Source organism: Ranitomeya imitator, chromosome 1, assembly GCF_032444005.1.
Source record: "Ranitomeya imitator isolate aRanImi1 chromosome 1, aRanImi1.pri, whole genome shotgun sequence".
Lineage (NCBI taxonomy): Eukaryota > Metazoa > Chordata > Amphibia > Anura > Dendrobatidae > Ranitomeya > Ranitomeya imitator.
In genome coordinates, this window is record NC_091282.1 from 627,330,013 (window position 1) to 627,356,841 (window position 26,829).

The window sequence follows — 26,829 nt, forward strand, 5'->3', positions numbered from 1 at the left end:
TTGGCGGAACTCGGATACCCAGGAGGAGGCATCTAAGCCAAAGGCTCGGCCCGGAACCAGCTGACGGTGCTGGAACCAGGTGGTGGACCCCAAGGCCCACAGGAGAGGAGAGAACAGCTAGGCCACGAGGCAGCCGCAGTTACCGAACCCCAACAGTCCTACAGGGGGAGCTGGGCCTACTGGCACTACAGAACCAGCCTTGACTACCAGTTCACGCAGCCCACATAGGAAGCTCCTAAACTGGAGGCACCCTGGAGTTGGCTAACCCGACCGCACCACGACGGGGCAAGCATAGGCGTCTCAGTGAGCTTGACACAACCCGGAAACAGCTGACGGTGCTGAAACCAGGCTTGGCACGAGGGAGTACCTGTGACAAGAACACTGCCGAGAACCAGCTGGCGGTGCTGGAACCCAGATGCGTTGCCCCAGTGTGCAAGAGCCAATGGCACGACCGAGGACCAGCTGGCGGTGCTGGAACCCGGTTACTAAGCTGTAGGTGCCCGCGCTTAAAAGCACTACCAAGGACCGCCTGACGTTGGCGGAACTCGGATACCCAGGAGGAGGCATCTAAGCCAAAGGCTCGGCCCGGAACCAGCTGACGGTGCTGGAACCAGGTGGTGGACCCCAAGGCCCACAGGAGAGGAGAGAACAGCTAGGCCGCGAGGCAGCCGCAGTTACCGAACCCCAACAGTCCTACAGGGGGAGCTGGGCCTACTGGCACTACAGAACCAGCCTTGACTACCAGTTCACGCAGCCCACATAGGAAGCTCCTAAACTGGAGGCACCCTGGAGTTGGCTAACCCGACCGCACCACGACGGGGCAAGCATAGGCGTCTCAGTGAGCTTGACACAACCCGGAAACAGCTGACGGTGCTGAAACCAGGCTTGGCACGAGGGAGTACCTGTGTCAAAAACACTGCCGAGAACCAGCTGGCGTTGCTGGAACCCAGATGCGTTGCCCCAGTGTGCAAGAGCCAATGGCACGACCGAGGACCAGCTGGCGGTGCTGGAACCCGGTTACTAAGCTGTAGGTGCCCGCGCTTAAAAGCACTACCAAGGACCGCCTGACGTTGGTGGAACTCGGATACCCAGGAGGAGGCACCTAAGCCAAAGGCTCGGCCTGGAACCAGCTGACGGTGCTGGAACCAGGTGGTGGACCCCAAGGCCCACAGGAGAGGAGAGAACAGCTAGGCCGCGAGGCAGCCGCAGTTACCGAACCCCAACAGTCCTACAGGGGGAGCTGGGCCTACTGGCACTACAGAACCAGCCTTGACTACCAGTTCACGCAGCCCACATAGGAAGCTCCTAAACTGGAGGCACCCTGGAGTTGGCTAACCCGACCGCACCACGACGGGGCAAGCATAGGCGTCTCAGTGAGCTTGACACAACCCGGAAACAGCTGACGGTGCTGAAACCAGGCTTGGCACGAGGGAGTACCTGTGACAAGAACACTGCCGAGAACCAGCTGGCGGTGCTGGAACCCAGATGCGTTGCCCCAGTGTGCAAGAGCCAATGGCACGACCGAGGACCAGCTGGCGGTGCTGGAACCCGGTTACTAAGCTGTAGGTGCCCGCGCTTAAAAGCACTACCAAGGACTACCTGACGTTGGCGGAACTCGGATACCCAGGAGGAGGCACCTAAGCCAAAGGCTCGGCCCGGAACCAGCTGACGGTGCTGGAACCAGGTGGTGGACCCCAAGGCCCACAGGAGAGGAGAGAACAGCTAGGCCGCGAGGCAGCCGCAGTTACCGAACCCCAACAGTCCTACAGGGGGAGCTGGGCCTACTGGCACTACAGAACCAGCCTTGACTACCAGTTCACGCAGCCCACATAGGAAGCTCCTAAACTGGAGGCACCCTGGAGTTGGCTAACCCGACCGCACCACAACGGGGCAAGTATAGGCGTCTCAGTGAGCTTGACACAACCCGGAAACAGCTGACGGTGCTGAAACCAGGCTTGGCACGAGGGAGTACCTGTGTCAAAAACACTGCCGAGAACCAGCTGGCGTTGCTGGAACCCAGATGCGTTGCCCCAGTGTGCAAGAGCCAATGGCACGACCGAGGACCAGCTGGCGGTGCTGGAACCCGGTTACTAAGCTGTAGGTGCCCGCGCTTAAAAGCACTACCAAGGACCGCCTGACGTTGGCGGAACTCGGATACCCAGGAGGAGGCACCTAAGCCAAAGGCTCGGCCCGGAACCAGCTGACGGTGCTGGAACCAGGTGGTGGACCCCAAGGCCCACAGGAGAGGAGAGAACAGCTAGGCCGCGAGGCAGCCGCAGTTACCGAACCCCAACAGTCCTACAGGGGGAGCTGGGCCTACTGGCACTACAGAACCAGCCTTGACTACCAGTTCACGCAGCCCACATAGGAAGCTCCTAAACTGGAGGCACCCTGGAGTTGGCTAACCCGACCGCACCACGACGGGGCAAGCATAGGCGTCTCAGTGAGCTTGACACAACCCGGAAACAGCTGACGGTGCTGAAACCAGGCTTGGCACGAGGGAGTACCTGTGACAAGAACACTGCCGAGAACCAGCTTGCGGTGCTGGAACCCAGATGCGTTGCCTATTAAAGATTGTCTTCCTAGAGCCCCAACTAGCGGTGTTGGAGCTAAGGGTAAGCAGGGGGAGCAGAGTGTAGGCCGAAGCCTGCACTGGAGGCAGCTTTGTGTCTGCGTTGCGTTTGCAGGACACTTTGCCGGCTACACAGTGGGGGAACAGCTGGCGTTGCTGAACCCCACTAACACAATGGCGTGTGTTTTTCTCTGTGCAGCTAGCACTTGCGGTCAAAAACTAGCGATGTTAGAGCCCGTGTTGAAGCAGGAGGAGGAGGAGAGGAGCAGAGTGTAGGCCGAAGCCTATTTGAACCAATTTCAAAGGAAACCTTTAACCCCCCCTCAGGTGTTACAAAGTACAAGAGACACACCTTGTGCAGTATTAATGCTGCACAAGTGAAAGGTTGCTCTATTAATTTGTCTACTTGCACACGCTGAATGAAAGACGTACACAATTTAGCCCATTCTCCAGTCAAACTGTAGTGGATGCGTGACTTGGCTTTTTAAGGAGACGCAGCACAGGTGTCCCAAATAACGCCTTGGTGCTTGGCGCAGCTTCCTGAGCGTTGTTATTTGCTGTACATGAGTCTGCGCTCTTGTGTTATCCCTTGGCAATGCCCTGTTAGAGCTGCCCGTCTTATGACCTCATTTCATGTTGGCCGGTGCGGTTAACGATGGCCATAAATCCCAGACCCACAGTGCCTTTTCATAAAGTCACACTGCGGTGCTGTGATTCGTGGCCTTGAGCAGTAAATATTTTGGCCGCTCACACACGTCCTTACACCTGCTTCAGACTGGGCGGCCTCTGCTGATCCCTTCTCGCATGCCGCGGCCATGAGGCTGCACAGTCTGAAGAAGGCGGAAGGAGATGAGTTAAGACAGGTGAAGATATGCACTGCTCGTGCCCATCAATCACACCCTCGCAGTCAAAATAAGACAACGAGGAGCATTGTTTCAGGCAGGGCGGACACACAGGCGCAACAAGCCAACCAATGATGTCAGAAGACGGGAAGCGCTACCAAGGGGGGTGCTGCGTATCATTAGAAAGGAAAGTCACACCTCAGGGACAGTGGAATGGTCTCAATGAGACACATTTTGTACGTTTTGAGTTCCACGTGGGCAAGGACAAAAAGTCAGCCACCTTGTACAAATGCAGCAGTACTGCTGTACAAGGTGGCTGTTATACATAGAAACACCTGGGGGTGGGGGGCAGGCTCTCTTCAATTTCAGTTCATGTGCCTGTGTGGCGTTTGCAGGACACGTTGCCAGCTACACAGCAGGGGAACAGCTGGCGGTGCTGAACCCCACTAACACATTGGCTGGTGTTTTTCTCTGTGCAGCTAGCATGTCCGGGCAGAAACTGGCGTTGTTTGAGCCCAGGGTCAGCAGGAGGAGGAGAGGAGCAAAGTGTAGGCCGAAGCCTGCACTGGTGGCAGCTTTTGGTCGGTTGTGCCAGCGTGGCTTGTGCTGGACACGTTGCCGACTACACAGCAGGGGAACAGCTGGCGTTGCTGAACCCCACTAACACATTGACTGGTGTTTTTCTCTGTGCAGCTAGCAGTTCCGGGCAAAAACTAGCGGTGTTTGAGCCCAGGGTCAGCAGGAGGAGGAGAGGAGCAGAGTGTAGGCCGAAGCCTAGTTGAACCAATTTCAAAGGTTACCTTTAACCCCTCCCCTCAGGTGTTGCAAGGTACAAGAGCCACACCTTGAACAGCATTAATGATGCACAAGTCAAAGGTTGCTCTATTTAATTTTGCTCCTTGCACACGCTGAATTAAACACGTACACTATTTAGCCCATTATACTGTCAAACAGTAGTGGAGGCGTGACTACTAGTCTTTTTAAGGAGACGCAGCACAGGTGTACAAATTTACACCTAGGTGCTGGGCGCAGATTCCTTACCGTTATTATTTGCAGTACAGGAAACTGCGCTCTTGTGTTATCACTTGGCAATACCCTGTTAGTGCAGGCCGTCTCATGACCTCATTTCATGTTGGCCGGTGCGGTTAACGATGGCCATAAATCCCAGACCCACAGTGGCTTTTCCTAAAGTCACACTGCGGTGCTGGGATTCGTGGCCTTGTGCAGTAAATATGTTCGCCGCTCACACATGTCCTTACACCTGCTTCAGACTGGGCGGCCTCAGCTGATCCCTATCGCATGCCGCAGCCATGAGGCCGCACAGTCAGAAGAAGGCGGAAGGAGGGGAGTGAAGACAGGGGAACATATGCACTGCTCGTGCCCATCAATCACACCCTCGCAGTCAAAATATATGAGACAACGGGGGGCGTTGTGTCGGGCAGGGGGGACGCACAGGCACAGCCAGCCAACCAATGATGTCAGGAGACCGGCAGCGCTAACAATGGGGGTGCTGCGTGTCATTAAAAAGGAAAGTCACACCTCAGGGACATTGTAATGGTCTGTAATGAGACACATTTTGTACTTGTTGAGTTCCACGTGTGCAAGGAGAAAAAGTCAGCCACCTTGTACAAATGCAGCAGTACTGCTGTACAAGGTGGCTGTTATACATAGAAACACCTGGGGGGTGGGGGGCAGGCTCCCTTCAATTTCAGTTCATGTGCCTGCGTGGCGTTTGCAGGACACGTTGCCAGCTACACAGCAGGGGAACAGCTGGCGGTGCTGAACCCCACTAACACATTGGCTGGTGTTTTTCTCTGTGCAGCTAGCATGTCCGGGCAGAAACTGGCGTTGTTTGAGCCCAGGGTCAGCAGGAGGAGGAGAGGAGCAAAGTGTAGGCCGAAGCCTGCACTGGTGGCAGCTTTTGTTCTGTTGTGCCAGCGTGGCTTGTGCTGGACACGTTGCCGACTACACAGCAGGGGAACAGCTGGCGTTGCTGAACCCCACTAACACATTGGCTGGTGTTTTTCTCTGTGCAGCTAGCATGTCCGGGCAGAAACTGGCGTTGTTTGAGCCCAGGGTCAGCAGGAGGAGGAGAGGAGCAAAGTGTAGGCCGAAGCCTGCACTGGTGGCAGCTTTTGTTCTGTTGTGCCAGCGTGGCTTGTGCTGGACACGTTGCCGACTACACAGCAGGGGAACAGCTGGCGTTGCTGAACCCCACTAACACATTGACTGGTGTTTTTCTCTGTGCAGCTAGCAGTTCCGGGCAAAAACTAGCGGTGTTTGAGCCCAGGGTCAGCAGGAGGAGGAGAGGAGCAGAGTGTAGGCCGAAGCCTAGTTGAACCAATTTCAAAGGTTACCTTTAACCCCCCCCTCAGGTGTTGCAAGGTACAAGAGCCACACCTTGAACAGCATTAATGATGCACAAGTCAAAGGTTGCTCTATTTAATTTTGCTCCTTGCACACGCTGAATAAAACACGTACACTATTTAGCCCATTATACTGTCAAACAGTAGTGGAGGCGTGACTTGTCTTTTTAAGGAGATGCAGCACAGGTGTCAAAATTTACACCTAGCTGCTGTGCGCAGATTCCTGAGCGTTGTTATTTGCTGTACAGGAGTCTGCGCTATTGTGATCCCTTGGCCATGCGCTGTGAGCGCTTCCTGTCTTCTGACCTCATTTAATGTCGGCCGTAACGGTTAGCGATGGACATGAATCCCAGACCCACAGTGTGTTTTCAAAAAATCACACTGCGTGGCTGGGATTCGTGGCCTTGTTCAGTAAATATGTTTGACGCTCACACATGTCCTTACACCTGCTTCAGACTGGGCGGCCTCATCTGATCCCTTATCGCCTGCCGCGGCCATGAGGACACCCAGTCTGAAGAAGGCGGAAGGAGATGAGTGAACACAGGCAAACATATGCACTGCACATGCCCATCAATCACACCCTCGCTGTTCAAAAAAATAAGACACCGAGGGGCGTTGTTTCGAGCAGGGCAGACGCACAGGCGCAGCCAGCTAACCAATGATGTCAAAAGACGGGCAGCGCTAACAAGGGTGGTGCTGCGTATCATTAGAAAGGAAAGTCACACCTCAGGGACAGTGGAATGGTCTCAATGAGACACATTTTGTACGTGTTGAGTTCCACGTGGGCAAGGAGAAAAAGTCAGCCACCTTGTACAAATGCAGCAGTACTGCTGTACAAGGTGGCTGTTTTACATAGAAACACCTGGGGGTGGGGGGCAGGCTCCCTTCAATTTCAGTTCATGTGCCTGCGTGGCGTTTGCAGGTCACGTTGCAAGCTACACAGCAGGGGAACAGCTGACGTTGCTGAACCCCACTGACACATTGACTGGTGTTTTTCTCTGTGCTGCTCGCATGTCCGGGCAAAAACTGGCGGTGTTAGAGCCCAGGGTCAGCAGGAGGAGGAGAGGAACAATGTGTAGGCTGAAGCCTGCACTGGTGGCAGCTTTTGGTCAGTTGTGCCAGCGTGGCTTGTGCTGGACACGATGCCGGCTACACAGCGGGGGAACAGCTGGCGGTGCTGAACCCCACTAACACATTGGCTGGTGTTTTTCTCTGTGCAGCTAGCACTTCCGGGCAGAAACTGGCGGTGTTTGAGCCCAGGGTCAGCAGGAGGAGGAGAGGAGCAGAGTGTAGGCCGAAGCCTAGTTGAACCAATTTCAAAGGTTACCTTTAACCCCCCTCAGGTGTTGCAAGGTACAAGAGCCACACCTTGTGCAGCATTAATGCTGCACAAGTAAAAGGTTGCTCTATTTGGTTTGCTCCTTGCACACGCTGAATAAAACACGTACACTATTTAGCCCATTATACTGTCAAACAGTTGTGGAGGCGTGACTTGTCTTTTTAAGGAGACGCAGCACAGGTGTCAAAATTTGCACCTAGGTACTGGGCGCAGATTCCTGAGCGTTGTTATTTGCTGTACAGGAGTCTGCGCTATTGTGATCCCTTGGCCATGCGCTGTGAGCGCTTCCTGTCTTCTGACCTCATTTCATGTCGGCCGTTGCGGTTAGCGATGGACATGAATCCCAGACCCACAGTGTGTCTTCAAAAAATCACACTGCGTGGCTGGGATTCGTGGCCTTGTGCAGTAAATAGGTTTGCCGCTTACACATGTCCTTACACCTGCTCCAGACTGGGCGGCCTCAGCTGATCCCTTATCGCCTACCACGGCCAGGAGGCCGCACAGTCTGAAGAAGGCGGAAGGAGATGAGTTAAGACAGGCGAACATATGCACTGCTCGTGCCCATAAACCACACCCTCGCTGACAAAATAAATATGACAACGAGGGGCGTTGTTTCTAGCAGGGCGGATGCACAGGCGCAGCCAGCTAACCATGATGACAAAAGACGGGAAACGCTACCAAGGGGGGTGCTGCGTATCATTAGAAAGTAAAGTCACACCTCAGGGACAGTGGAATGGTCTCAATGAGACACATTTTGTACGTGTTGAGTTCCACGTGGGCAAGGAGAAAAAGTCAGCCACCTTGTACAAATGCAGCAGTACTGCTGTACTAGGTGGCTGTTATACATAGAAACACCTGGGGGGGTGGGGCCAGGTTCCCTTTAATTTCAGTTCATGTGCCTGCGTGGCGTTTGCAGGTCACGTTGCCGGCTACACAGCAGGGGAACAGCTGGCGTTGCTGATCCCCACTATCACATTGGCTGGTGTTTTTCTCTGTGCAGCTAGCACTTCCGGGCAAAAACTAGCGGTGTTTGAGCCCAGGGTCAGCAGGAGGAGGAGAGGAGCAGAGTGTAGGCCGAAGCCTGCACTGGTGGCAGCTTTTGTTCTGTTGTGCCAGCGTGGCTTGTGCTGGACACGTTGCCGACTACACAGCAGGGGAACAGCTGGCGGTGCTGAACCCCACTGACACATCACCTAGTGTTTTTTCTGTGTAGACAACACTTCCAGGTGGCAACTGACAGTGTTGAAACCCAGGGAATCAAAGAGGAGCAGAGTGTAGGCCGAAGCCTGCAGTGGAGCAAGTTGAAAGGGAACCTTTAACCCCCCCCCCCAGGCATTTTTTGCTGAAAGAGCCATCTTGTACAGCAGTAATACTGCACATGGAAAATGGTGGCTCCGAAAATTATGCTCCTTGCAAACGCTGAAGTACACACTCATATAATGTGTCCCCTCACACCGTCAAACCATCCCGGAAGTGGGACTTTCCTTTGTAATGTGACACAGCACAGCCGTCATTCCAACCCCCTTGGTGCCGGGCGCCACCTCCTCAACGTTGTTTGGTTCTGTCACGGAGCCCGCGCTGTAATGTTATCCCTTGGCCATGCACAGTTAGCGGTGCCCGTCTTCTGACATCATGTAGGTGTCAGGCTGGCAGTGCCTGTGCGTCCAAGCTGCCCGAGATCCAACCTTGCAGTGTCATCTAATGTAGTCCCACTGCGGGCCAGGGATCCATGGGCATGCGCAGTGCATATCATCGCCTCTCACTCACCTCCTTCCTGCTTCTTCAGACTGTGCGGCGTCACGGCCGTGGCATGCTATTAGGGATCAGCTGACGCCGCCTAGTCTGAAGAAGCGTGAAGAAGGGGAGTGAGAGGCTAGTATATGCACTGCGCATGGCCATGGATACCAGGCCCACTGTGGGATCACATTAGACGACACTGCGAGGTGTGATTTCGGGCAGCGTGGACGCACAGGCGCAGCCAGGATGACAACAAATGATGTCAGAGGACGGGCAGCGCAAACTGTGCATGGCCAAGGGATAACATAACAGCGCAGGGTCCATGACGGAATCAAACAACGCTAAGGAGGCAGCGCACGGTGCCAAGGGGGTAGCAATGACGGCTGTGCTGCGTCACATTACAAAGGAAAGTCCCACCTCCGGGACGGTTGGACGGTGTGAGGGGACACATTACATGAGTGTGTAGTTCAGCGTTTGCAAGGAGCAAAATTTCAAGAGCGACCTTTCCCTTGTGCAGTATTAGTGCTGCACATGGTGGCTCTTTCAGTAACAAACGCCTAGGGGGGGGGGGACAGGTCCCCTTACATTTTAGTTGTGCCAGCGTGGCGGTCGCATGACACGTTGCCGGATACACAGCTGGGGATCAGCTGACGTTACTGAACCCCAATAACAGAGGAGCGACTGTTGACTGTGCACACAGCACTTCCAGGCACCAACTGGCGGTGTTAGAGCCCAGGGACAGCAGGAGGAGCAGATTGGAGGTATTGCCGCACACACAGCTGGGGATCAGCTGACGTTACTGAACCCCAATAACAGAGGAGCGACTGTTGACTGTGCACACAGCACTTCCAGGCACCAACTGGCGGTGTTAGAGCCCAGGGACAGCAGGAGGAGCAGAGGAACAGAGTGTAGGCCGAAGCCTGATTGGAGCAAGTTGAAAGGGAACCTTTAACCCCTCCCCCCCCCAAGACGTTTGTAGCTGAAAGAGCCATCTTGTGCAGCACTAACGATGCAAAAGAAAAAGGTGGTTCTTTTAATTATGCTCCTTGCAAACACCGAAGTAAACACTAAAAATGTGTCCCCTTATACCGTTAAACCGTCCCGGAGGTGCGAATTTCCTTCGTAAAGGGACACAGCACAGCTGTCATTCCTATCCCCTTGGTGCCGTGCGCTGCCTCCTCAGCGTTGTTTTAAGCTGTCACGGAGCCTGCGCTGTTCTGTTAGCCTTTGGCCATGCCCAATTAGCGCTGCCTGTCTTCTGACATAATTTGGTGTCAGGCTGTCACTGCCTGTGCGTCCACGCTGCTCCAGATCCCACCTCGCAGTCTCGTCCAACGTAATCCCACTGCGGGCCTTGGAACCATGGACATGCACAGTGCATATCCTCGACTCTCACTCCCCTCCTTCCCTCTTCTTCAGACTGTGCGGTGTCACGGCCGTGGCATGCTATTAGGGATCAGCTGACGGCGCACAGTCTAAAGAAGGTGGAGGGAAATGAGCGAGAGCCCGAGGGGAAGATATGCACTGCGCATGCCCATGGATCCCAGGCCCGCAGTGTGACTCAATCAGAAGACACAGCGAGGCGGGATCTCGGGCAGCGCGGCCGCACAGGCGCAGCCAGCCTGACACCAAATTATGTCAGAAGACAGGCAGCGCAAATAGGGCATGCCCAAGGGATAACAGAACAGCGCAGGCTCCGTGACAGCTTAAAACAACGCTGAGGAGGCAGCGCATGGCACCAAGGGGGTAGGAATGACGGCTGTGCTGCGTCACATTGCGAAGGAAAGTCCCAGCTCCGGGACAGTATAACGGTATCAGTGAACACATTTTATAAGTGTTAAGTTCTGCGTGTGCAAGGAGCTAAAAAAAAAGAGCTACCTTTTCCTTGTGCAGCATTACTGCTGCACAAGATGGCTCTTTCAGTAACAAACGACGGGGGGGGGGGGGACAGGTTCCCTTACATTTAGGTTGTTGTGCCAGCGTGGCGGTCGCAGGACACATTGCCGGATACACAGCTGTGGATCAGCTGACGTTACTGAAACCCAATAACACTGGGTCGTATGTTTTTACTGTGCAGCCTGCACTTCTGAGCCGCAACTGGCGGTGTTGGAGCCCAGGAATAGCAGTTCAGGTGGTAGAAAGATGAACACAGCAGGAGACCTGGATGACACCCAATTACTTAATCAGGCAGAGGAGTGGCAAATTCCCGCGAGATCCAGGCCTGGTTCATTTTCAGGAAAGTAAGCCGGTCAACGTTATCGGAGGACAGTCGCATGCGACGGTCTGTTAGTACACCACCTGCGGCACTAAAGACACGTTCCGATAAGACACTAGCCGCAGGGCAAGCCAGCACCTCCAATGCATAATGGCTTAGCTCTGGCCATGTATCCAGCTTAGAGACCCAAAACTTGAACGGGGAAGAGCCGTCTGGGAGTACAGTAAGAGGGCAAGCCATGTAGTCTGTCACCATCTGACGGAACCGTTGCCTCCTGCTGACTGGAGCCGCCGGTGATGGTGTAGACATTTGGGGCGGGCACACAAAAGTGTGCCAGAGTTGTGCCATACTGGGCTTGCCTTGGGCAGAGGCACTGCTTCTGCTCCCTCTTTGGGCAGAGCCTCCCCCACTGCCTCGACGCACTGAGCTGCTTTGTAAAGCACTAGCAGCACTCCTCTGTTGGACAGGAGAAGATGATGGAATTCACCAGTGTGTCGTGGTACTCCCGCAATTTACTCTCCCGGGTCAACGCAGGGATAAGGTTTTGGACGTTGTCCCGGTAGCGAGGATCGAGGAGGGTGAACACCCAATAATCAGGCATGTTGAGAATGTGGTCGATGCGGCGGTCGTTTCTCAGGCACTGCAGCATGAAATCCACCATGTGCTGCAGAGTGCCAACTGGCCCAGAAACGCTGTCCCCTGCTTGAGGCATGATCTCTGCCCGCTCGTCATCACCCCACTCTCGCTGTACACACTGACCACTGGACAATTGTGTCGCTCCCTCCTCTGGACGGAGTTCTTCCTCCTCCATTGACTCCTCCTCATCCTCCTCACAAATTGGCCCCTGAGTACCCCTTTGTGAGGAACCACGTGGCGCTGACTCTCCAGAAGCTGATGGAAAAGGTGACTCCTCATCCTCCACCTCTTCCACCACATCATCCCTTAACCCTTGCAAAGTTTGCTGAAGCAGGCAGATAAGGGGGACAGTCATGCTGACTAGTGCATCATCTGCACTTGCCATCCGCGTGGAATAATCAAAAGGACGCAAAACCTGGCAGACGTCCTTCATAGTGGCCCACTCTGTGGTTGTGAAGTCTGATCGGCGCTGACTGCGACTTCTTTGCGCCTGATGCAGCTGGTACTCCATAACTGCTTGCTGCTGCTCACACAACCGCTCCAACATATGTAACGTGGAATTCCACCGGGTAGGTAGGTCACATATGATGCGGTGTTCCGGAAGGCGGAATCGGCGCTGCAGAGCAGCAATGCGGGATCTGGCCAAGCTGGAACGCCGCAAGTGAGCACACTCTAGGCGGACCTTGTGCAGCAGGGCATCAAGATCCGGATAGTCCCTCAGAAAATTCTGCACAACCAAATTGAGCACATGTGCCAGACATGGGATGTGAGTGAGGTTGCCAAGGGCCAAAGCTGCCACCAGATTTCGGCCATTGTCACACACTACCATGCCTGGCTGGAGATTCGCTGGCAGTAACCACACATCGCTCTCCTGCTTGATGGCATTCCAGAGCTCCTGCGCTGTGTGGCTTCGATGCCCCAATGAAACTAGTTTCAAGACGGCCTGCTGACGTTTGGCCACGGCTGTGCTCATGTCGGTCATAGGTAAACGTTCACGGGTCCATGTGGAGGTGGACTGTGACGGATCCTGCAGAGAGGAATCAGAGGAACTGGTGTAAGAGGAGGAGTCGATGCGTACAGACTGGATTCCTGCAATCCTTGGAGTGGGCAGGACACGTCCTGCGCCACTCGCACGATCTGTACCTGGCTCAACAACATTAACCCAATGGGCAGTGAGGGAAACATATCGCCCCTGTCCATGCTGACTGGTCCACGCATCGGTGGTGAGGTGGACCTTGCTACTGACGGCGTTCAGTAGCGCATGTTTTATGTTTGCCTCAACATGCCTGTGCAGGGCAGGGACAGCCTGCCTGCTGAAGTAAAAGCGGCTGGGCACCTTGTACTGTGGGACTGCCAATGCCATCAAGTCACGGAAGCTGTCAGTCTCCACCAGCCTGAACGAGAGCATTTCCAGGGACAACAGTTTGGCAATGCCTGCATTCAGAGCCTGTGCTCGGGGGTGGTTGGCCGAGAATGCCCGCCTTTTCTCCCATGCCTGGACTACCGATGGCTGTAGAGTAGACTGGGAGTGTGAGGATGACTGGGAAGGTGGTGCTGTGGGTGGAATTACACTAGGTCTCTGGACAACAGTGGAGGAAGAGGCAACACGAGATGAAGAGGTGGTAGCTGCCGCTGTTGGTTGGCCTACGTCTTCACTGTGTTTCTGTAACTCCACCGCGTGCCTGTTCCGCACATGTTTCCACATATTTGTGGTATTGAGGTTGCTGACACTTTTACCTCTTTTAACTTTGATGACACAGCTTGCATTTTACAAAACAAATGTCATCTGCAACTGTGTCAAAAAAGGACCAGGCACTGCAAGTCTTGGGAGCGCCCTTTTTGGCTTTGGAAAGAGACAGGCTCCTAACGGGTGCCAAAGTGGAGGCTACAGGCTCCGCAGTCTTCCCCCTCCCTCTCCCTCTTTGGCCCGTAAGGGGAAGCTCTTCCTCAGAGCTGCTCCCACCACCTTCCTGTTCCTCACGCCACGATGGGTCAAGGACCTCATCATCTCCACTACCCTCTGCCACCAACTGCTCCTCCTGGGTAGTCTCGGCAGCACAGTACGCATCAGAAAGCGGCACCTGAGTTTCATCATCAGATGCGTACTGCGCTGTGGTCACCGGAGGCACTGGCCCACCTGCCTCTTCAGAGTCAGAGAGATAAAGCTTTTGGGCATCACTGGACACTGCCTCTTCTTCCATTTCTCCAATGCTGCTTGGCTGGCCCCCTGTTTCCAAGCCAAGAGATTCAGAGAAAAGAAGTAGAGACGGCTCCTGTCCTGGGCTCTCTGACTGCCTGGCCAATTTGGCAGGTGGTGAAGAGACAGATGGCTGCTCTCCAGTGCTCTGTGCCTGAGAGGATGTGGCACTAACTGAAGTCGATGCCGAGGCGTTAGCTGCCATCCACCCGACAACGGCTTCAATTTGGTCTTCACGTAGCAGCGGTGCACGGCGCTCTCCGACAAAGCTGCGCATGAAGGACTGTTCCCTGCTGAAACTGAGTGACGACGAGTCACCGGCGCCCGCAGCAGGCACAGAATCACCACGTCCTCTCCCTGCTCCTCTCCCTGCTCCGCGCCCACGCCCACGTGCCTTACTCCCTGCCCTCTTCATCTTGGTTGACAGATAAAGATAAGCAGAAAAGTACTAAGGCCTTAGTGTGCTTATTCCTGAAATGCTCCTCCTAACAGGTGTAAGAAACACTAATGTTGTAAATTGTGGACTAAACTTTATTATTTTTCAAATGTGGCCTACACAAGTGTTAACTTGTGTTTGGTGAACTTAACTTTTTTTTTGGTGCAGATCGGGCTACAGAGCTAGTTTAAATCACACGGAGACCGTGCAGACAGCCGTAAACGGCGCTGCAAGGCCAAAAAACCCTCCTCTCGGTTATCCTATATAGTGTTTTTCCACTATTTAGCTGGATACGAGTGGAAAGACACTAATAGGAATTTTTTTTTTCAAATTTTAAACTGGCTGCACTATTTGAAAAAAAGGAAATTGTTTTTCAAGGTATGAGGCAGTAACGCACCCTGAGCTGAATCCAACCGGCTATGGCTGCACACAGACTACAGGGCGAGCTGCGCTCACACAGAGACCGTGCAGACAGCCGTAAACGGCGCTGCAAGGCCAAAAAACCCTCCTCTAGGTTATCCTATATAGTGTTTTTCCACTATTTAGCTGGATACGAGTGGAAAGACACTAATAGGAATTTTTGTTTTTCAAATTTTAAACAGGCTGCACTATTTGAAAAAAAGTAAAATTTTTCTCTAGGTATGAGCCAGTAACGCACCCTGAGCTGAATCCAACCGGCTATGGCTGCACACAGACTACAGGGCGAGCTGGGCTCACACGGAGACCGTGCAGACAGCCGTAAACGGTGCTGCAAGGCCAAAAAACCCTCCTCTAGGTTATCCTATATAGTGTTTTTCCACTATTTAGCTGGATACGAGTGGAAAGACACTAATAGGAATTTTTTTTTTTCAAATTTTAAACAGGCTGCACTATTTGAAAAAAAGTAAAATTTTTCTCAAGGTATGAGGCAGTAACGAACCCTGAGCTGAATCCAACCGGCTATGGCTGCACACAGACTACAGGGCGAGCTTGGCTCACACGGAGACCGTGCAGACAGCCGTAAACGGCGCTGCAAGGCCCAAAAACCCCCCTCTAGGTTATCCTATGTAGTGTTTTTCCACAATAGAGCTGGAGATTGGTGGAAAAACACTAATAGGAAATTTGAGAAAAAATGTGCAGCAGGCTGCACTAAGAGCAAAAAAGGACAACTATGTGAGGCAGTGTGAACCCCCCCTGAGCTGAATACAACCGGGTATATGGCTGCACACAGACTACAGAGTGAGCTGCACACACACACACACACAGAGACCTTGCAGAACGCTGTTAAAACAGCGCTGCAAGGCAAGAGCAAGGTGAACAGTGAAGAACACACAGCGTTTTGCTAAATTAGCCTTTGGAAAGGAAAATAAAGCAATTAGCTAGCTCGACTGGCCCTCAGTTAGAACACAGCGTCCTGTCCCTAACTGAAATCACAGCAGAGTGAGCGCAAAATGGCGGCAGCGTTTTTTATAGTGCAGAGTGACATCATTTCAGCAGCCAATCCAAGCCTTGCCAGTACTTACATGCCCACCATGCTAAACAGGATGTGCCCACACTTCCAATCATTCCTCATTGGCTGCTGCGTTCAGTTTGAATTCTGGGAACTTCCGATTCCGGTATCCGATACGCGGGAAGTATCGGAATTCGGTATCGGAATTCCGATACCGCAAATATCGGCCGATACCCGATACTTGCGGTATCGGAATGCTCAACACTACTGACTACCTTGCCTGCCTCAAGATGTAAAAAAACCAAATTGCAATAGCTGAGATCTAATATTCCAAAGAGCAAAACCAAAAAGCAAACAAGAGACGTAAAAAAAATATATATATTTTTTTGAATGTAATAATTAAAATAGAATAATAATAATATAAAAAAAGACCAGCAGTAGGGAGCCTGCGGAAAAGAAGGGTCTCTGGTATATGTAAAAATGCCAGACAAAAATATATGAATACAAATATACAGGAAAGGGCTAGGGAAGATGCCTATCCCTAAAGGATTCCCTTCCTGGCAGCAGAGGTTGGCACCCTGGGATACGATATGGCGCCCCCGCTCAACGTGGACTGACCCTTAAATCCCTAACAGGAATCCCTACAAAAAAGCCACCACCAAAAATAAACACCACACAAAAGCAAAAAGACAGAAAAAGTGTAAAATATAAAATAACAGTACTGCTAGATACTGGCTTATGGTGCAAAGATAGCACTATTCAACTAATATGCAATTTACTCTGGCGTACATCGTGTGAGCTAAAGATGAACAAACAGTAATAAGAAAGATGTTGTTTAGGATATTTTGCACACAGTACTCTCTTACAGTCTGTAGTGATAATGCTACGAAGAAAAGAGGCGTCAAAAAATACCAAAAAAGGACTCAAATGTAGGGTTGAGCGAAACGGGTCGTTCATTTTCAAAAGTCGCCGACTTTTGGCAAAGTCGGGTTTCATGAAACCCGATCCGACCCCTGTGTGGGGTCGGCCATGCGGTACGCGACTTTCGCTCCAAAGTCGCGTTTCGTATGATGCGCTTGGCGCCATTTTTTCAGCCAATGAAGGAGTGTGGGCAGAGTGATGACATAGGTCTTAGTGGCGTGGACGCTTATCGTCATCTTGAGAGAGAGAGAGAGAGAGAGAGAGAGAGAGAGAGAGAGAGAGAGAAAAATATATATATATATAATACCCATTGACTTTGCATTGGGTTTCGTGTTTCGGTCGATCCCCGACTTAACGACATAATCGGCCGATTTCACTCGACTCGACTTTAGAGATAGTCGGGTTTCGCAAAACCTGGCTCGACCCTAAAAAAGTAAAAGTCGCTCAACCCTACTCAAATGTATTAGCTATAATATTCAAGTCCCAGTTCCTACTAAATGGTATTACCCTTGAAAAGTTATATACTCAGATGTATAACCTAATGGCATCACCGCCAGAAAAAAATATATAAAAAGAAGGGCATCCTCGCCAGAAAAAATAAAGCATACTTAAAGGCATCAACGCCAGATATCTATGAGTGAAATATCAGTCACCTGCTCATGTGAGTTATAGGTACACATATGAGGGCATCCCCGCCAGAAAAAAATAAAACTGTTTTATCATATCAATACTTGCATGGCATCACCACCAGAAAAAAAGGGAGGGAACGGGAATGTCAAAATAATGACTTAGTCACAGACCCAATGGCATCTCGCCAGAAAAAACAGTGTTTCCTGCAAATAGAGGCACCCTTATAGGAAATATCATTGATCAGGGCACATAACCTCCCAACCAGGCCAATATAGACTCCACAGAATGATAGATTGATACTCAGTCACCTGGTCATGTGAGTTATAGATACGAATATGAGGGCATCCCTGCCAGATAAGAAAATAAAGCTGTTTATCATATCAATACTTGTATGGCATCACCGCCTGAAAAAAAGAAAAGGGAATGTCCAGATAGTGTCTTAGTCACAGACCCAACGGCATCTCGCTAGAAAAAACATTGTTTCCTGCAAATAGAGGCGCCCTTATAGGAAATGTCATTGATCAGGGCACATAACCTCCCAGCCAGGACCAATATATACTCCACAGAATGACTGATTGATACTCAGGTGCTGTTTGAGTTGTGCCTAATAGCCCGCATCATGTTCATATAACATAAAAGGCAGGCGCCAGTCCAGCAGCACAGATGTGTCCATATAATGCACTTATCTCAAAGAGACAGATGTCTCATCCAAACGCGTTTCGCCCCATCAGGAAGTCGAGAGGGGCTCATCAGGGGATTGCCAGTGATGGGCAAAAAGCAGCGGGCGATGTGAGCACTGCACGCGGTCCGGAGAAAGCTTCTTTTCTGCAGGCTCCCTACTGCTGGTCTTTTTTGATATTATTATTATTCCTGCCTCAAGATGTACACTGCCCAGCCATTAATGAGTTTGTTGCTGCAAATACTCAGCCAGTACTTCCACTGTGTGTCTGTTGTCGCCCAAACGCTATTTCTAACACAGCCTGCTGACGCTTACCACTAGCTGTTCGATAATGGGACACCTCGTGTGCAACAATTGGCAGCTGCGGATGGAGTGGTCGTGTGACTGTAGCCTGTGGATGAGCTTTCTCTTCTAGAGGAGAAGGAGGAGGGGTGGCAAACGCCTGCAGCCAACAGTTTCCTAGACTGTGGGCTAGGCAGAACTGTCCCACTATGGCTGTCCCCTGTGGACCCTGCATCCACCACATTAACCCAGTGTGCCGTGATGGATGCGTAACGTCCCTGGCCATGCCTACTGGTCCATGCATCTGTTGTGAGGTGCACCTTTCTACTGACTGATTGCCTCAGTGCATGGACAATGCGGTCTTTGACATGCTGGTGGAGGGCTGGGATGGCTTTTCTCGCAAAGAAGTGTTGACTGGGTAGGTCATAGCGTGGTACTTCGTAGGCCATCAGGGCTTTGAAAGCTTCGCTTTCAACCAACCGGTAGGGCATCATCTCTAACGAGATTAGTCTAGCAATGTGGGCATTCAAACCCTGTGTACGCAGATGAGAGGATGAGTACTTTCTTTTCCTAACGAGAGTCTCTTGTAGGGTGAGCTGGACTGGAGAGCTGCATATGGTGGAACTAGCAGGGGTCGTGGTGGACATGCAGATTGAGAGAGGGTTGGTGATGGTATTCTTAATGTTGGCCTACATACAGTGTTTCCTACCAATAAACCTGTGATTCCCTGACTGCTTTGGCCTTGCGATGATACCTCCACATTTGCTGCTGGTGGTGTCCTAACCAGTGGGCTTACAGTGAGGGAATCAATGTAGCGTTGCTGACTACCTTGATTCTGAGCAGGTGCACCAACGGTACCCGACGTACCGGCTTGCAAGTGCATGCTGGTTAAATGTCTAAGCATGCACGTTGTATTTAAATTTTGAAGATTATTCCCTCTGCTAAAGGTCTTTGAGCATTTCTTACAGATAACTTTAGACTGACCATTGGGATCTTGGTTAAAAATTTGTCACACTGCACTCTTCCTTCTATGGGCAGCGGCACCCTCTTCCCCCAATGGCTGAAAATCTGGGTCAACAACTGGGTCATTCACACAATTAAAATGCCTGATTGATACGGGGGCGAGTCGTACTGTTATAAGAAAATGAATATGCCACAACGATTCATGACAGGGAAAACCGTCCAGGGTGTAGGGACAGATGGGGCAGTCTATCCCTTGCATGAAACAGAACCAAAGAATGTGTGAATAGCACGGACCACAGACTTGTGTGCCCAATTGCTAATCTCAGATAAATGTCCTAAGCTTGATAGGTGCTGATAACCTGAGTGCAATGAATGCAGTTATTAATTGTTTGGAAGAAAAGTATTACTGTTACAGGCCCATTGTCGGGAGCAACCCTCTCCACTATGATGTCGCTAATTCAGCTAGATGATGAAAAACTGCTAATTGACAAATATGAGGACATTCAGCAAATTATCGAGCAAATATCAGCTGCAGTATGGGTAAAGGATAAGAGAGATGTTGGTTTGTTTAAGATAACACAAGTATCCATCAAATTGAAGCCAGGTACTGTACCGGTGTGTAATTTGCTAATCTTTTTGTACCATGAAGGATGTAAGGTTTCAAGAGATAAACAGCGAAATAAAATAAAATAAAAAAGAGGAAAAAGTTGTTTTCTTAGGTCGCTTCATTTCACTTCAGCTGAAGCATAACACCAGAAATGGTAAAAGGCCATAAGCTATGCAATTGTGCCCACTTCCATAAGTACACTGAGAACATCCCTAGGGTTGATCAGCTACTGTAGAGAATGGATTCCCTCTGCATCACAAATCATGCACCCTCTATTTGATGTGTTGTCAATGTGAAACAAGGGTTAGCCATACCAACTGACCACAGAAGCCAAAGTGGGGTTTAGGGACCGGAAGGAAGCCATTCTCTCAGCCCCAGCACTAGGAATCCCAAGTTATGACCTCCCTTTCCGTTTGTACTGTCATAAATCCGGAGGAACATGTTAAGGGTGCACTGTTTTAACACAAATACTAGCCAATATGCAAGAGACACCAATCTCTAATGAAAATCTAGAGCTTTATGTAAATGGGTCAAAGTTTTTACAACCTCATAGAGGTTGTGCAATAGTTAATCAACATGAGGTGGTAAAAAGTGAAGCTTTACCTTCTAGAATGTCTGCTTGGAAAGCTGAATTGAAAGCACTCGCTAAGGCATGTATAATGGCTGAGCCATTACCGATAGTGCCACGCATTCGGAATTTTCCATGATTGCGGTCTCATGTGGAAGAGTAGAAAGTTTATTGGTTCTTCTGGTAAACCCGTTAAAAATGTAGACTTGGTGGCTAAACTTCAAGTTGCTATAGTCAAGGTGCAAGCTCACAATAAAGAGCGCACTAGAGAAGCTGAAGGTAATAACCAATCTGACATTGCAGCAAAAGCTGCTGCTTTGCTTCCTCTACCCGCAGAGATATACACGGTGCAGGTGTCCAGGGGGATGGACCTACAGCTACTCCAGAGCCTGCAAGACCAGGCCTCTGCAGCGGAAAAAGAAGGATGGCAAAGGCACTCATGTGCGAAGGAAGAAGATGGACTGAGGAGAGCGGACAGTAAGTACTGCCTTCCTAGGGCAATGTTCCTCATGATGTGCGCTTTCTCTCATGGTCTATCCCATCAGTCCAAAGATGCAATGGTAAGTTAGGTAAAAGCTAATTGGGTGACCCCATAATTCCATTGTGCTGCTGCTATATTCGTATGGGGATGCATAGTCTGTGTATGCCTGAATGTGGAAAGAGAGCACCGCCTGACCATTGTACCTGCTCCAGCTACCTCAAATTAATTTCATACAGCTTCTAGAGGTAGGCATCTATGAATATGTGTTGGTATGTATCGAATACGTGACATTTTTGATAGTATAACTGATTATTTATTTGATGCTCTAAATGTTAAATCAGCCTACATGAAACAGCTTATAGTTATTATTAATCATCATTCTATAGTACATAATTATCTCACAGCCTCTCAAGGAATTTCTGTCAGGTGGTAGGACTTGCCTGTTGCCGCTATATAGATCCTACTGGACTAATGAGAGCTACTCCTGATATAGAATAACTTGAAATGATAAAGGGAAGGGGTTTAAAGGAATAGGTGGATAGATATCGGGTGCAATTCATGTCCTAATTCAAGCAGTTTCAGTGATACTAATCATTGCAGTGATGATAAATGTATTTGTTATGCAATAAAGACAAAGAAAATTCTAAGTTCTAATTGCAAATGTTTTCCAGGTAAACGTAAAGCTAAAATCGATACTGACTCTGAGATAAGGCAAACTCAAGTGATCACTACCATGATAAGAAAGCAAACCCAAGTGATGACTACCTCAATAACTGCCCTCCAACCTGAATGCATATTCTGCAACAAGCAAACTGCAGTAGACTTGGCGGATTGTATTTCAGAAGACCAAAGGTCTGATGAAAGACAAGGAGCCCACAGAGACTTACAAAGATTCATTGACAATATGGACTCTATGAATTATACTAACAAACAAAAACTATATTCTATTTTCTAACACATATCTATAATATAATGCTGGGAGCGTCACTCTGTCCGAAGCCTTTATAGACTGCGCAGGCGCAAGCGCCGGCGCAGTCTGGCCCCCACAGAGTGACGCTCCCAGGAGATCGCGGTATGCGTAAGCACTGAACGCATACCGCGATCTCCACCGGAGAGTCAGGGACCGTGGACGCGCCAGGAGGGAGGGTAAGTATATTCACCTGTCCTCCGTTCCAGCGCTGCGTGCGGCTCCCTCTTCCGGCTCCTCTGCTGTGACAGAGTCCAGTCACAGGCAGAGGAGCCAGAGTGTGTGTTCAAGAAAATGGCGCCGGAAAGCGCGGACTGCGCAGGCGCCGATTCCTGCTGCCGGAATCGGCGCCTGCGCAGTCCACGCTTTCTGGCGCCATTTTCTTCTAGACACACTCCGGCTCCACTGCAGGTGTGTCTTCAAGAAAATGGCGCCAGAGAGCGCGGACTGCGCAGGCGCCGATTCCTGCTGCCGGAATCGGCGCCTGCGCAGTCCGCGCTTTCCGGCGCCATTTTCTTGAAGACACACCTGCAGTGGAGCCGGACGATAGGGGAGTATGGTATTTTTTTTTTTTTATATGGCAGCAGCATACGGGGGCATATAATACAATAGTGGCGCAGGATGGGAGCAGCACATGACAGAACGGGCGCAGGATGGCAGCAGCACATGACAGAACGGGCGCAGGATGGCAGCAGCGCATGACAGAACGGGCGCAGGATGGCAGCAGCACATGACAGAACGGGCGCAGGATGGCAGCAGCCCATGACATAACGGGCGCAGGATGGCAGCAGGATGGGAGCAGCACATGACAGAACGGGCGCAGGATGGCAGCAGCACATGGCAGAACGAGCGCAGAATGGCAGCAGCACATGGCAGAACGGGCGCAGGATGGCAGCAGCACATGACAGAACGGGCGCAGGATGGCAGCAGCGCATGACATAGCGGGCACAGGATGGCAACAGGATGGGAGCAGCACATGACAGAACGGACGCAGGATGGCAGCAGTGCATGACAGAACGGGCGCAGGATGGCAGCAGCACATGACAGAACGGGCGCAGGATGGCAGCAGCACATGACAGAACGGGCGCAGGATGGCAGCAGCACATGACAGAACGGGCGCAGGATGGCAGCAGCACATGACAGAACGGGCGCAGGATGGCAGCAGCGCATGACAGAACGGGCGCAGGATGGCAGCAGGATGGGAGCAGCACATGACAGAATGGGCGCAGGATGGCAGCAGCGCATGACAGAACGGGGGCACAGGATGGGAGCAGCACATGACAGAACGGGCGCAGGATGGGAGCAGCACATGACAGAACGGGCGCAGGATGGCAGCAGCGCATGACATAGCGGGCGCAGGATGGCAGCAGGATGGGAGCAGCACATGACAGAACGGACGCAGGATGGCAGCAGCGCATGACAGAACGGGTGCAGGATGGCAGCAGCACATGACAGAACGGGCGCTGGATGGCAGCAGCACATGACAGAACGGGCACAGGATGGCAGCAGCACATGACAGAACGGGCGCAGGATGGCAGCAGCACATGACAGAACGGGCGCAGGATGGCAGCAGTGCATGACATAACAGGCGCAGGATGGCAGCAGGATGGCAGCAGCGCATGACAGAACGGGGGCACAGGATGGGAGCAGCACATGACAGAACGGGCGCAGGATGGGAGCAGCACATGACAGAACGGGCGCAGGATGGCAGCAGCGCATGACAGAACGGGCGCAGGATGGCAGCAGCACATGACAGAACGGGCGCAGGATGGCAGCAGCGCATGACAGAACGGGCGCAGGATGGCAGTAGCACATGACAGAACGGGCGCAGGATGGCAGCAGCGCATGACAGAACGGGCGCAGGATGGCAGCAGCGCATGACAGAAAGGGCGCAGGATGGCAGCAGCACAAGACAGAACGGGCGCAGGATGGCAGCAGCACATGACAGAACGGGCGCAGGATGGCAGCAGCGCATGACAGAACGGGCGCAGGATGGCAGCAGGATGGGAGCAGCACATGACAGAACGGGCGCAGGATGGCAGCAGCGCATGACATAGCGGGCGCAGGATGGCAGCAGGATGGGAGCAGCACATGACAGAACGGGCGCAGGATGGCAGCAGCGCATGACAGAACGGGCGCAGGATGGCAGCAGCGCATGACAGAACGGGCGCAGGATGGCAGCAGGATGGGAGCAGCACATGACAGAACGGGCACAGGATGGCAGCAGCGCATGACATAGCGGGCGCAGGATGGCAGCAGGATGGGAGCAGCACATGACAGAACGGGCGCAGGATGGCAGCAGCGCATGACAGAACGGGCGCAGGATGGCAGCAGCACATGACAGAACGGGCGCAGGATGGCAGCAGCGCATGACATAGCGGGCGCAGGATGGCAGCAGGATGGCAGCAGCACATGACAGAACGGGCGCAGGATGGCAGCAGCACATGACAGAACGGGCGCAGGATGGCAGCAGCACATGACAGAACGGGCGCAGGATGGCAGCAGCACATGACAGAACGGGCGCAGGATGGCAGCAGCACATGACAGAACGGGCGCAGGATGGCAGCAGCGCATGACATAACGGGCGCAGGATGGCAGCAGGATGGGAGCAGCACATGACAGAACGGGCGCAGGATGGCAGCAGCGCATGACAGAACGGGGGCGCAGGATGGGAGCAGCACATGACAGAACGGGCGCAGGATGGGAGCAGCACATGACAGAACGGGCGCAGGATGGCAGCAGCGCATGACAGAACGGGCGCAGGATGGCAGCAGCACATGACAGAACGGGCGCAGGATGGCAGCAGCACATGACAGAACGGGCGCAGGATGGCAGCAGCGCATGACAGAACGGGCGCAGGATGGCAGCAGCACATGACAGAACGGGCGCAGGATGGCAGCAGCGCATGACATAACGGGCGCAGGATGGCAGCAGGATGGGAGCAGCACATGACAGAACGGGCGCAGGATGGCAGCAGCACATGGCAGAACGAGCGCAGGATGGCAGCAGCACATGACAGAACGGGCGCAGGATGGCAGCAGCACATGACAGAACGGGCGCAGGATGGCAGCAGCGCATGACATAGCGGGCGCAGGATGGCAGCAGGATGGGAGCAGCACATGACAGAACGGACGCAGGATGGCAGCAGCGCATGACAGAACGGGCGCAGGATGGCAGCAGCACATGACAGAACGGGCGCAGGATGGCAGCAGCACATGACAGAACGGGCGCAGGATGGCAGCAGCACATGACAGAACGGGCGCAGGATGGGAGCAGCACATGACAGAACGGGCGCAGGATGGCAGCAGCGCATGACAGAACGGGGGCGCAGGATGGGAGCAGCACATGACAGAACGGGCGCAGGATGGGAGCAGCACATGACAGAACGGGCGCAGGATGGCAGCAGTGCATGACAGAACGGGCACAGGATGGCAGCAGCACCTGACAGAACGGGCGCAGGATGGCAGCAGCACATGATGGAGACCATATACCAATATAAATGCTCGCCACCCGGGCGTAGAACGGGTTCAATAGCTAGTTTTAATATATTAATATAAATGTCTATATTTCTATGTCATAAAAATGTATCTATATCATACCCTTATAATAATCCCTTGATAGAAATAGGGTTAGAAGGAACAGAAGGTCCAACCCACAAGTATAATTTGAATGGATACACAGCATGTTTGTATCCCATGATATACACTGGATAAGCCATGTATTTCGTGAATTAGGGTTATCTTGCAGACCTGAGTAACAGGAAGGGATCAGCTAGAGCAAGGTAGATCAGATGATAAAAAGAGGGGAATTGTTAAATAAATGGTTAATCTTCATCTTTTTAATATCAGAAAAATAACAGAAAAACAAGTATTGTGCAATGTTATCATCTGAGTCTCTTTTAGCACGATTTCCTGGACATTCCACAAAGCAGTGGTCAATGATTCCCAGAAATTGCCAAGGACATCTTGTTGTTTTTGTCTAGATTGACGAGATGTGTCTGTTTTTATCCGAGTCCACCCAAAAATCCTGAATGTTCAGCCAAAATCTCAGAACCAGAGCACGCTGACATTTTCTTATACAAGATAAATTACATACTAGGATGTGTCTGACAACCCATTGCCAATTTATTATGTAACTCTAAGAGTATGTGCATACGTCAGGATTTCTTGCAGAAATTTTCCTGACAAAAACCGGACATTTCTGCCAGAAATCCGCATGCGTTTTTACCGCGATTTTACCGCGATTTTGACGCGTTTTTTGTGCGTTTTTTCCCAAATGCATAGAATTGCGGGAAAAACGCAGAAAATCCGCAAAAATAATGAACGTGCTCATTTTTTTTACCGCGATGCGTTTTTTTCGCGGAAAAAAACGCATCCATGTGCACATAACATGCAGAATGCATTCTAAATGATAGAATACATAATGCATGCGTTTTTAATGTGTTTTTATAGCGTTTTTACTGCGAAAAACCGCGAAAAAACCACGAAAAAACCTGAACGTGTGCACATAGCCTAAATTTCCTTTTGATCTTGGGGCTTTAAAAGCCCAGCCCTGAAAATAAAGAGCATGAGACTACTTGGACAGACAACGAGCGTGTGTCTCTCTGATTATTGCTTCATTGCTTAAGTACCTAAAAGACAGAACACCTGAGTAGGTTGGAAATCCCTTCTCTAAGGCCGGGATCACACATGCGAGAAACACGTCCGTGTCTCGCATGTGAAATCCAAGCTCTGGCACCGGCACTGTGGAGCGGAGCGTGCGGCCGCATAGCAACACATGGAGCCGCACGCTCCGCTCCGAAGTGCCGGCGCCAGAGCTTGGATTTCACATGCGAGACACGGACATGTTTCTCGCATGTGTGATCCCGGCCTAACAGTTACTCTGGACTCTGGTCTCTGTTCAGCAGTGTCCTTCTTTTCAGAAGTGCACAAAACTGTGATCAACTATTCTTTCATGCATGCC

At 51.7% G+C, this 26,829-nt stretch overlaps 1 protein-coding gene across 1 annotated transcript in view; it reads right to left on the reverse strand.

Annotated features, from left to right (window-relative positions):
- The window catches only part of LOC138637660 (olfactory receptor 10AG1-like), a 40,297-nt gene extending 21,112 nt beyond the window's left edge, over positions 1 to 19,185 (reverse strand). The window contains exons 1-2 of the mRNA XM_069726528.1: positions 19,149 to 19,185; positions 16,549 to 16,652 (exon numbers count right to left, since the gene is read on the reverse strand). Coding sequence (XP_069582629.1) covers positions 16,549 to 16,652; positions 19,149 to 19,185 — 141 coding nt within the window. The remainder of the gene's footprint in view (positions 1 to 16,548; positions 16,653 to 19,148) is intronic.
- Between the last annotated feature and the right edge of the window lie 7,644 nt (positions 19,186 to 26,829).